This window comes from Mytilus californianus, unplaced genomic scaffold (assembly GCF_021869535.1).
Source record: "Mytilus californianus isolate M0D057914Y unplaced genomic scaffold, xbMytCali1.0.p SCAF_2, whole genome shotgun sequence".
In the NCBI taxonomy this organism is placed as follows: domain Eukaryota; kingdom Metazoa; phylum Mollusca; class Bivalvia; order Mytilida; family Mytilidae; genus Mytilus; species Mytilus californianus.
Window position 1 is genome coordinate 118,227,818 of NW_026262668.1, and position 13,739 is coordinate 118,241,556.

The window sequence follows — 13,739 nt, forward strand, 5'->3', positions numbered from 1 at the left end:
TCAATTGGCTTATGGATAGTTGTATCAATTTCAACTCTTACATTATTTTTTTTTTAAATATATTTGCATTACACATGCAATGGCAGTACCTTTCCAATTACTATTTATGTGTTGTGTCTAAATTAAAGTTGTAACACTTTATAGTGACTGGAAAGGGTAGAAAAATACATCAGATGAGAAAAGGCTGAAGATACTTCAAACGGCACCGACTCATTAGATATTGCATCTTATAAAAAGAAACTGAGATTTGGATAGTTCCACTTCAAGGTAAAAATGTTTATCTCTTGTGAAATGAAATTAAAAAAATATTGTAACACTGTAGTTAATTAATAAAGATACTATTACGTGTATTTCTGTATCGGCCTTATTATTGGTTCTCGGCCAGCAGTCAAACGGCACAGAATCATTAGATATTGCATCTTATAAAAGGAAACTGAGATTTGGATAGTTCCACTTCAAGGTAAAAATGTTTATCTCTTGTGAAATGAAATAAAAAAAATATTGTAACACTGTAGTTAATTAATAAAGATACTATTACGTGTATTTCTGTATTGGCCTTATTATTGGTCCTCGGCCAGCAGTATTGGCCTTCCGCTTCGCCTCAGACCAATACACCCAAGACATGGACCAATAACAAGGCTAATACAGAAATACTTACGCAATGATATTATAGAATGACAGAATGGTTCAATAGCGGGAATCAGCCCCTCAACTACTTTTTACATAAATATTAACATCTGGCTTCAACGCTTTGTTCGTCTTGTCTGGAGAATCAGATCTTGCTGTAGTTCCAGTTCAGCAAGCATTTTTGAGACGTATCCCATCCATCCTCTTTTGACTTGTAATCTCTGGTGATAGATTTTGCCGCTTGACATTGTATCCTTTCAAGCTTGTTTTTTTTTGTTACCGTGTAGGGGTCCCATACTATGGCTCCATATTAAATTATAAGATCCATTCCTAAAGATCTAGATCATTGTTCTAATCTGACACAAATTTCAATAACTGGAATGCTACCCAATTGGAAAATATGGTGACCCACGAGAACAGCATTATCACTATTGCAGTTGTGTTTAATACCATGATTGTTCAATGTCATTAACTTAAATGGAGACAGACATTTGACCTGAACGACATGAAATGTGGTGTGGGAGTGCAAAATCAAAAACTAACTGACTATGATATATGGTTAAAGAATGAATATCAATTACATGGCATGGGTCAACATGGTCAAGGGCAGAGTTATTATAAAATAACAATATGGCAGAGAAGTGGTTTCAAGTTTCATATAAAGCGACCTGACTGATATGAAATAAAAAATCTAAGGAGTATCCCTATTTGTCTAATCTTCAAGGTGAAATAAAACTAGTAAAACAATATTATACTATTGTCTAAATATACAGAAATATAATTTGCTTCAAGTAACAGAAATAACTAGGTCACTAGTAACTTATTTAATGAGTATGTGGGGTATAAGAGCTTGCTAACAACAGGCTCTTCATAATCATTTGGTTTGAAAAGGATACTAGTAGTCTATATTCTTGATTTAGAAAAATGTAATTGCAAGAAAAAAATCACATTACTTAGAATACTTTAGATCATTCAGGTAGTCTATATTTATATGTACAAAAGAACAGCCAGTAGTCATTGGATATTGTAGATCATTCAAATAGTCTTGACCTTTTTATTAGTACAAAAGAACAGCCAGTAGTCATTGGATATTGTAGATTATTCCGGTAGTCTTGACCTATTTATTTATACAAAAAAACAGCCAGTAGTAATTGGATACTGTAGATCATTCAGGTAGTCTTGACCTATTTATTTGTACTGAAAAAACAGACACATATATGAATATCAATTATATGCTTACTAGACATGTTGCAATGTTAAACTTATTACGGTATGTGAAAATCAAGACTTGCATAAAAAATATCACAATATTAGAGACAGCACTTGGCGTCATTTTTCCTCAGAGCTTTCAGCTCTTTGATTAATAGAAACTGTTAATTTTGACTTCTCAGAACACAGACATGACAGACTTTATCAACATTCAGTACATTGGATACTGTCTAGTTAAAGGACAAAGAATAATGTCATAGATTTTTCTTACTTTCGAAACCCTTTCTTCAAGACAACAGCTTTCTTTTCCGAACCATCGTTAATAGTAAAAGTTGAAACGTAAAAATATGCTTAGAACAGGTACGCCGCTAAAACAGTTGTAAAGTTCAAACTTCAAAGCAATTATTTTTATCAAATTTGTAAAAACAATCCTTTAGTTGACATGGGATGCTATTTCACCACACTTTTTAATTTAAGAAGACAATTAATACCTTTTCTAATTAGTCCATTGTTGTTGATTGCTATCAAATGCAATCAGCTGATTATTGATTTCTGTCAAAATCGATAGGTGTGATGAGTTCAAGGTGAAATCGGAGTATTGTCTGACTAGGGAAAAAGTTTAAGAAACCCGAAAAAATTACCAGATGAACGAAGTCAAATTGATATATTTCTTTCGCCAAATTTTGTACATAATAAAGTTGATGAATATCATATAAAAGAAAAACAATTTTTTCCCCAACAAATGGTAGAAATTAAATAGTGATTGCATAAAAAATTTAATTCAACAGTCAAGGGATTATTTTAATTCACCTGTGCAAGACAGAATTAATCAATCTACATGTACTATGTAATATGTTTTTAAAAATAGGTTCATGCAAACTACTCATTAAAGTCTGATTTATCCTTTATATAGCTAGCTTTTACAAATAAATTCACTATTTATACCTAGTATATGTACATAGGAACAGTGTTTGGCAACTTATACAACAATATCTGATTCAATTGTTTTAAATTACCACATTAGTAATTAAGTGAAGTCAACTCACATGTACTATGTCAGACAATAGAAAAGCATGCCATCATGGCCATTAGTTATGTCAAAGATATCACTATATAAATGTACAATGTATACCCCACCAAACTCATCCTGGCTTACATGTATTTCCCTATAGCTATATGATTATCATGCTAATATTTTTTTTAGGCTAGCAAAAATCACCTACCATTAAAATGACGTGTCAATTAACACTTTCATATTAATATTAAAGTCAAAATTTTACCGCTTAGAGAAAGTGAATACTAGTATTATACTACAAATGTTGTTAGGATATCTTTTCACAAGAACTTGATCTTTATAGTAGTATTTGACATTTATAATCGTCATATTCTGTCTGGAATAAAATTGAGAATGGAAATGGGGAATGTGTCAAAGAGACAACAACCCGACCATAGAACAGACAATATTCCTTTCCTTATAATCATGCTGATGTTGCTACATGTAGGTTGCTCCTACAAAATCTTTTTTATGTTCTATTTGAATTACCTGTTTTTACAAAAAAAGTAACGTTCTTGTATCCATCTAGTAATTTTTGGAAGGGAAGGCTCAGAAATCAATATACCGGTTCCTTTTTTTTTAGGCCCCCGCAACTAAAAGTTGGGGGGCATATTGTTTTACCCCTGTCCGTCCTTCCGTCCCATTATGGGTATATAGTTATTCCACATAACTCCTCCTACAATTTGAATGCTAGGAAGTTTTCACTTTGCTGGCTGTTTGTACATATATTGAAGGTGTGCATGTGGTCAGGGTTTTGATTTTTATACCACCGCAAATTTTAAGGTCGTATATTGGTATGACGTAGTCGTCGTCGTCGTCCGAAGACACATTGGTTTTCGCACAATAACTTTAGTTTAAGTGAATGGATCTCTATGAAATTTTACCATAATGTTCAATACCACAAAAGGAAGGTTGGAATTGATTTTGGGGGTTATGGTACCAACAGTTAAGGAATTAGGGGTCAAAAAGAGGCTAAAATAAGCATTTTTATACGCCCGTTTACGGGACGTATTATGGCATACCTCTGTCCGTCCGTCCGTCTGTCCGTCCGTCTGTCTGTCGTCAACATGTCGGACATTAACTCAAAAATGCTTTAACCAATTTGCATAAAACTTTAGTGAATTGTTTATATCTATTGACGTGAGCTCCCTTTCGTTTTTTATAAAATTTAGATTTTACGTTTCCGAATTATGGGGTTTTATTCATTAAAAAAAGGGGGATTTCCAGTTTTTCGGACAATAAGTCAAGAATGCTTTCACCAACTTGCAAGAAATTGTGGTGAATTGTTTATATCTATTGACATGAGCTCGCTTTTCGATTTTTATAAATTTTAGATTTTACGTTTCCGAGTTATGGGGTTTTATTCATAAAAAAAGGGGGGATTTTCCAGTTTTCGGACAAAACTCAAAAATGGTTTCAGCAATTCTTATGAAACTTTGGTGAATTGTTTGTATGTATTGATGTAAGCTCCCTTTAGAATTTTATAAATTTTACATTTTACTTTTTTGAGTTATGGGGTTTTATTCATTAAAAAAGGGGGGATTTTCCAGTTTTCGGACAATAACTCAAAAATGCTGTCACCAATTCTCATGAAACGTTGGTGAATTGTTTATATCTATTGATGTAAGCTCCCTTTTTATTTTGATAAATTTCTAATATGACATTGAGAATTTATTGAACTTTATTTGTTTATAGTCTGACAACAGATTTACTAAGTATTGCACAACAGCAAGAAATCTTTAATTGAATATAAATTCAATTCATATAACCAATTTCAAGTTCTTTGACTACATTTATTCAGAAACCTATAATATGTCAAATATTTAATTACAATCCAAATTCAGACCTGAATCAAGCTTGAATATTGTGTCCATTTTTGCCCCAACTGTTCAGGGTTGGACCTCTGCGGGCGTATCCAGCTGCGCTCAGCGAAGCAGTTTATTGTAACTTCCAGACAATAACTTGTGTGTTAGTGTATGGATCTCTCTGACATTGTACCACAAGGTTCCATATCACAAAGGGAATGCTGGGATTGATTTTGGGGGTAATTGCCTCAAAATTTTTGGAATTAGGGGCCAAAAAAGGGGCAAAAAACAAGCATTTTTCTAGTTTCATGACAATAACTTGTGTGTAAGTGTATGGATCTTTCTGAAATTGTACTACAAGGTTCCAAATCACAAAGAGAAAGCTGGAATTGAGTTTGGGGGTAATTGCCCAAAACGTTTAGGAATAAGGGGCCAAAAATAAGCATTTTTCTAGTTTCCAGACAATAACTTGTGTTCAAGTGTATGGATCTCTCTGAAATTGTACTGCAAGGTACCATACCACAAAGGGAAGGCTGGGATTGATTTTGGGGGTAATTGCCTCAAAATGTTAGGAATAAGGGGCCAAAAAGGGTAAAAAAACAAGCATTTTTCTAGTTTCAGGACAATAACTTGTGTGTAAGTGTATGGATCTTTATGAAATTGTACTACAAGGTTCCATATCACAAAGGGAAAGCTGGGTTTGAGTTTGGGGGTAATTGCCCTAAATGTTTTGGAATTTGGGGCCAAAAAACAAGCATTTTTACAGTTTCCAGACAATAACTTGTGTTCAAGTGTATGGATCTCTCTGAAATTGTACTGCAAGCTACCATACCACAAAGGGAAGGCTGGGATTGAGTTTGGGGGTGATGAATCATAAGGGGGTTCAAAAAATTGGGGGGGGGGGGTCCTTTTTTTAGCTCACCTGGACAAAAGGGCCAAGTGAGCTTTTCTCATCACTTGGCGTCCGTCGTCCGGCGTCGTCCATCGTTGTCGTTAACTTTTTACATTTTGAACTTCTTCTAGAGAACCACTGAATGGAATGAAACCAAACATGGCATGAATGTTTCTTATGAGGTTCTGACCAAGTGTTGTTACTTTGTAGCGGATCCATCATCCAAGATGGCCGCCAGCGGGGGACTTAGTTTAACATAGGACCCTATAAGAAATACATACAAATGTCTTCTTTTAAAGAACCACTGAATGGAATGAAACCAAACATGGCATGAATGTTCCTTATGAGGTGCTGACCTAGTGTTGTTACTTTGAAGCCGATCCATAATCCAAGATGGCGGCCAGCAGGGGACTTAGTTTAACATGGGACCCTATGGGAAATACATACAAATGTCTTCTTTTAGAGAACCACTGAATGGAATGAAACCAAACATGGCATGAATGTTCCTTATGAAGTGCTGACCAAGTGTTGTTACTATGAAGCCGATCCATAATCCAAGATGGCCGCCAGCGGGGGACTTAGTTTAACATAGGACCCTATAAGAAATACATACAAATGTCTTCTTTTAAAGAACCACTGAATGGAATGAAACCAAACATGGCATGAATGTTCCTTATGAGGTGCTGACCAAGTGTTGTTACTTTGAAGCTGATCCATTATCCAAGATGGCCGCCAGCGGAGGACTTAGTTCAACATAGGACCCTATGGGAAATACATACAAATGTCTTCTTTTAGAGAACCACTGAATGGAATGAAACCAAACATGGTATGAATGTTCCTTATGAGGTGCTGACCTAGTGTTGTTACTTTGAAGCCGATCCATAATCCAAGATGGCGGCCAGCAGGGGACTTAGTTTAACATGGGACCCTATGGGAAATACATACAAATGTCTTCTTTTAGAGAACCACTGAATGGAATGAAACCAAACATGGCATGAATGTTCCTTATGAGGTGCTGACCAAGTTTTGTTACTATGAAGCCGATCCATAATCCAAGATGGCTGCCAGCAGGGGACTTAGTTTAACATTGGACCCTATGGGAAATACATACAAATGTCTTCTTTTAGAGAACCACTGAATGGAATGAAACCAAACATGGCATGAATGTTCCTTATGAGATGCTGACCGAGTGTTGTTACTTTGAAGCTGATCCATAATCCAAGATGGCCGCCAGCAGGGGACTTAATTTAACATGGGACCCTATGAGAAATACATACAAATGTCTTCTTTTAGAGAACCACTGAATGGAATGAAACCAAACATGGCATGAATGTTCCTTATGAGGTGCTGACCTAGTGTTGTTACTTTGAAGCCGATCCATAATCCAAGATGGCGGCCAGCGGGGGACTTAGTTTAACATGGGACCCTATGGGAAATACATACAAATGTCTTCTTTTAGAGAACCACTGAATGGAATGAAACCAAACATAGCATGAATGTTCCTTATGAGGTGCTGACCAAGTTTTGTTACTATGAAGCCGATCCATAATCCAAGATGGCCGCCAGCAGGGGACTTAGTTTAACATTGGACCCTATGGGAAATACATACAAATGTCTTCTTTTAGAGAACCACTGAATGGAATGAAACCAAACATGGCATGAATGTTCCTTATGAGATGCTGACCGAGTGTTGTTACTTTGAAGAAGATCCATAATCCAAGATGGCCGCCAGCAGGGGACTTAATTTAACATGGGACCCTATGGGAAATACATACAAATGTCTTCTTTTAGAGAACCACTGAATGGAATGAAACCAAACATGGCATGAATGTTCCTTATGAGGTGCTGACGGAGTGTTGTTACTTTGAAGCCGATCTTTAATCCAAGATGGCCGCCAGCGGGGGACTTAGTTTAACATGGGACCCTATGGGAAATACATACAAACGTCTTCTTTTAGTGAACCACTGAATGGAATGAAACCAAACATGGCATGAATGTTCCTTATGAAGTGCTGACCAAGTGTTGTTACTATGAAGCCGATCCATAATCCAAGATGGCCGCCAGCGGGGGACTTAGTTTAACATAGGACCCTATGGGAAATACATACAATTGTCTTCTTTTAGAGAACCACTGAATGGAATGAACCAAACATGACATGAATGTTCCTTATGAGGTGCTGACCAAGTGTTGTTACTTTGAAGCTGATCCATCATCCAAGATGGCCGCCAGCAGGGGACTTAGTTTAACATAGGACCCTATGGGAAATACATACAAATGTCTTCTTTTAGAGAACCACTGAATGCAATGAAACCAAACATGGCATGAATGTTCCTTATGAGGTGCTGACCAAGTGTTGTTACTATGAAGCCGATCCATAATCTAAGATGGCCGCCAGCGGAGGACTTAGTTTAACATAGGACCCTATGAGAAATACATACAAATGTTTTCTTTTAGAGAACCATTGAATGGAATGAAACCAAACATGGCATGCATGTTCCTTTTGAGGTGCTGACCAAGTGTTGTTACTTTGAAGCTGATCCTTCATCCAAGATGGCCGCCAGATGGGGACAATACATACAAATGTCTTCTTTTAGAGAACCACATACTGAATGGATTGAAACCAAACATGGCATGAATGTTCCTTATGAGGTGCTGACTAAGTTTTGTTACTTTGAAGCTGATCCTTCATCCATGATGGCAGCCAATGGGGGGACTTCCTTTAACATAAGACCCTATGGGAAATACATACAAATGCTTCTTCTAGAGGTTCACTGAATGGAATGAAACCAAAACATGGCTTAAATGTTTCTTATGAGGTGCTGATGAAATGTTGCTACTTTGTTGCTGATTTACTGTTCAAGATGGCCACCAGGATTTTTTATCAAATTACAGGATCAATATTAAACCAAATTTGGCCTCACTCATTATTAGGGTATCTGTTATGATTTTAATCTATTTTTACATGATTTCCAAAACCAAAGTAGAATCAGGTGAGCGACACAGGCTCTTGAGAGCCTCTAGTTCCTTTTTTTTTTTCTTTAAAATTTTCTATTTTAAGTTGGTTATTTTTGATTTTTATATAAAAGCAAATGATAATGATATGGTTTGATTTCATCAAAAATTGAAATATTGGGGTTCCTTGATATGCTGAATCTAACCGTGTATTTAGATTCTTAATTTTTGGTCCCGTTTTCAAATTGGTCTACATTAAGGTCCAAAGGGTCCAAAATTAAACTTGGTTTGATTTTAACAAAAATTGAATTCTTGGGGTTCTTTGATATGCTGAATCTAACCGTGTATGTATTTAGATTTTGGATAATGGACCATAATAGGTAAATTAAAAAATTTAAAGTTCTTAGACCAAATTCATTCTGTGTCAGAAACCTATGCTGTGTCAAATATTTAATCACAATCCAAATTCAGAGCTGTATCAAGCTTGAATGTTGTGTCCATACTTGCTCCAACTGTTCAGGGTTCGACCTCTGCGGTCAAATCAAGCTGCGCCCAGCGGAGCATTTTATTATTAATATTTGCTCTTTTGGGAGATAGTTGAACTTTGTCATTTTGGAGTATATACTCGCATAGGAGGTGCATAGAGTTTCCGGATAACTCCTCCTACAGTGAACTGGAGACCTATGTGCTCCCATGCTCAACTTTGTGTATTTTAAAATAACACTTTGCATCTGCGGGGGCATCATTTGTGTCTCCCAGACACAATAATATCTCAATGAAAGTCCTACGTTGACTTTGTTATAATACAGATACTTCAGAGTGGAGTGCGGGGGCATCACTTTGTCTAATTTACAATTCAAATACATGTTTAAATAAAAAGAGATGTCCAATATACATCAATGAGACAGCATTCAAATGCCACAAAACATCAACAGATCAATATACATCAATGAGACAGCATTCAAATGTCACAAAACATCAACAGATCAATATACATCAATGAGACAGCATTCAAATGCCACAAAACATCAACAGATCAATATACATCAATGAGACAGCATTCAAATGTCACAAAACATCAACAGATCAATATACATCAATGAGACAGCATTCAAATGTCACAAAACATCAACAGATCAATATACATCAATGAGACAGCATTCAAATGCCACAAAACATCAACAGATCATTATACATCAATGAGACAGCATTCAAATGTCACAAAACATCAACAGATCAATATACATCAATGAGACAGCATTCAAATGTCACAAAACATCAACAGATCAATATACATCAATGAGACAGCATTCAAATGCCACAAAACATCAACAGATCATTATACATCAATGAGACAGCATTCAAATGTCACAAAACATCAGCAGATCAATATACATCAATGAGACAGCATTCAAATGTCACAAAACATCAACAGATCAATATACATCAATGAGACAGCATTCAAATGCCACAAAACATCAACAGATCAATATACATCAATGAGACAGCATTCAAATGTCACAAAACATCAACAGATCAATATACATCAATGAGACAGCATTCAAATGCCACAAAACATCTACAGATCAATATACATCAATGAGACAGCATTCAAATGCCACAAAACATCAACAGATCAATATACATCAATGAGACAGCAATCAAATGTCACAAAACATCAACAGATCAATATACATCAATGAGACAGCATTCAAATGCCACAAAACATCAACAGATCAATATACATCAATGAGACAGCATTCAAATTTCACAAAACATCAACAGATCAATATACATCAATGAGACAGCATTCAAATGCCACAAAACATCTACAGATCAATATACATCAATGAGACAGCATTCAAATGCCACAAAACATCAACAGATCAATATACATCAATGAGACAGCATTCAAATGTCACAAAACATCAACAGATCAATATACATCAATGAGACAGCATTCAAATGTCACAAAACATCAACAGATCAATATATAGCCTTGTAGTAATATTTGTTACATGTTATATTACTTTAAACACAGGTATATTCAGAAGCAAACAAGAGATTATCAGTAAATTGGAGGCCTGCTGATCCATTCTGTAAACCAGCATTTGGTGAAAGATGCTCTACTACAAATTTATTGATGAAGGTCAAAAGACGACCAAAGAAGGGAGATAAATCCCAATATGAGTATCAGGTTGAAGTACTTGGAATTATTGATACAACATACAAATTTAATGGTAAAAATAACTTGTATCTAACAGTATGATGTTTTATAGCCAACTATTTTGTATGTTTTGCTCATTATTTACCGTGTGGGACATCAGGCCGTTCCAATGACCTGTAATTGTTAAATCTTTGTCCTTTGGTCTTTATATAGTTGTCTCATTGGCAATCGTACAACATCTCCTTTTATATTATGTGTTGTGATAGATATGATAGATTTGATTTTAATTGTAGGATATTAATTTTGGATTATTATTGGTGGTCAGTTCTCACCAGTTATAAGATTGTGTATATATCAACAAAATAATTTTCATTTCTGTGTTATGGTAATTAGTAAAGATAAATTATTTTGTTGGAACACAAACATTTTTCTCAAGCCAAGGTAATTACTGTCTTTTTACCTCATTTCATTTGATGACTTTTACCAATAGAAACAAAAGAAATTGGAAGAATTTTGTGAAAGACTCTGCCACTATTATAATATTTATGGTGTTTTTTGTAATGAAGTTGAAAATGGATGGGGTTGGTTGGTCAAGTTTTTCTATTAATACATAATACCCATTCTAGGAAAGGGGGGCTACATGGCATTCATCTTGTCTGTCCATTTGTTAATTGAATATTTTCGCCACTCTTTTCTCAGGTAATACTGAACAGAATGACTTCATATTTGGTCAGCAGCTTGACAGAGATGTGTTGTAATGTCTGACTGTCATAATCATGATTATATTTCAAATTTCAAAACTTCACTTTTATTAATATTATGAATTTCAATACCTCGATTGAACTTTATTGTTACACCACTTTCCAAGGTTAAGGAGAGGGTTGAGGACTCACAAACATATTTAACCCAACCACATTCTTTATGTGCGTGTACCAAGTCAGGAACAGGTAATCCAGTGGATGTTGTTTGTTATTGATTCATTGTTGTAATATAAATGAGGTGGTTGGTTTTCCCTTTTAGATTGTTTACATTTTGTCGTACCAGGGCCTTTTATAGCTTACTATACAGTATGGGTTTTGCTCATTATTGATAGCTGTACTGTGACCTGTAATTGTTTACATCATTGTCCTTTGGTTTATAAATTATTGTCTAATTGGAAATCATACCACACCTCCTTACTAAAAGCAGTACCGATAGTTTTATTTGAATAGTATTAATTGTCCATGTTTAAAATCTTAAATGATAGCCTAACGTTTATCTAAGAATGCCCTTATTAATATCAGATTGAACAAGACAATGTCATCTTATTTTTCAAAACTTATTGGATAAATTAATCCAAAAAAATGTAAGCGTAAGCTATGAATGGTCATAGTGTAGAACAGCTGGATTCTTCATATCTTGATGCCTTAAAGTCTGAAGAATCTTTCTGCCATGTGTCTTTTGTGCATGAGCTCATGTTTATGGTTCAATGACTCAAATACAACTGTAAAGCCTGTAATGTATAGTTTTGGTAGTTAGGTGATCTTGTGACTTACCTTAGATATAATAAATCCTCTTAAAATGAAAACTCGAAAGAATTTTATCGCAGCCATTTTGTGGAAGGTTTTCAGGGCCATAGTATATATACATGAAATACCCAAATCGTCTCTGCTACAATTCTGGTACCTTCAAGAGCATATTATGTAGTATAATGCAAATATATTTGTCCACTTTTGTTGAAAAAAAAATATCTAAATCACCAGCCTTACATTTGTAAATAAAAGATTTTGTGAATTTATATTTACAGCCATGGCAGATTTCCAGTATCTTCCTTTTAATAGAGCAGAGTCTGGATACGAGAATATATCTCACCAATTACACCTCCGTCAAAATGTGGATAGAAATGAGTTCTTCAATCGAGATGCAGCTTTATTCTTGCCACCGGTGATATTTTCTAGATTTGATCTTCCTGACAAGGATTATCTGTATAGAGGAGAGATATCTCATAAACCTGGCTATGTTAATCCAGACCATAGTAGACCAACACATCTCATTGGAACCAGTGAGTTTTTAAGATATGTCAAGTTTCACACTGAGTTAAATTGCAATTTTGGAAAATCTCATACATCTGAGGGAAATAGTTTTCTTTTCTCTCATTCCTTACATGTTTGAGATAGCTGAGATCCTATTCAAATGTGTTATTGGTTTGCTATCTCATAGAAAAAAGAAAAATAACAAAAGTACCGAACTCCAAGGAAAATTCAAAACGGAAAGTCCTTTATCAAATGGCAAAATCAAAAGCTCAAACTCATCAAACGAATGGACTTATATGCCACATTTCCTTTTAATTATAGTTAAGGAAGAGTTATTTTCTCATTATTACGGATTATATAGTTTACCTAATTGTACCTGACACCTAACATGACTGTTTCATCTATATTGTACCTGACACCTAACATGACTGTTTCATCTATATTGTACCTGACACCTAACATGACTGTTTCATCTATATTGTACCTGACACCTTACATGACTGTTTCATCTATATTGTACCTGACACCTAACATGACTGTTTCATCTATATTGAATTTTACATTATGGTTCAAGAAAGCTTTGTACATCATGTACATGTACATAGCTAACGCATCAACAGTCTACAGGTAAATTTATCCAACCAAATTTTATTATAATTTACCAATATCTATCTACATGTATATCAGAATAAATATGAGGCAGGTGTTACCTGTGAAAGAGGATGAAGCAGCTGGGGTGAAGTCATTATAAGTAGCTATTTAAATAGTATTAATTATTTTTTCAAAGTTAATTAAATACTAAATATAATGTAATGGCCTTACTATTATAAGAAATAATACCCTATATCATTGGCTTTATGATTGAGGCCTGAACAATAGATAACCCACTTTACCATAATATAAAATGAAATATGAAATGGTATACAATGTTTATCATGCTATTAGGCAATTTATTAATAATTTCATTATCGAGGTAAGTAAAGGAATATGTATGCTCTTCAAAAAGACTTCAATTTTCAGC

At 34.8% G+C, this 13,739-nt stretch overlaps 1 protein-coding gene across 1 annotated transcript in view; it reads left to right on the forward strand.

The window, feature by feature from the left end:
- The window catches only part of LOC127728648 (general transcription factor 3C polypeptide 5-like), a 60,301-nt gene that overhangs the window by 1,490 nt on the left and 45,072 nt on the right, over positions 1 to 13,739 (forward strand). Inside the window, exons 2-3 of the mRNA XM_052236186.1 lie at positions 10,581 to 10,779; positions 12,493 to 12,747. Of these exons, the coding sequence (XP_052092146.1) occupies positions 10,581 to 10,779; positions 12,493 to 12,747 (454 nt within the window). The remainder of the gene's footprint in view (positions 1 to 10,580; positions 10,780 to 12,492; positions 12,748 to 13,739) is intronic.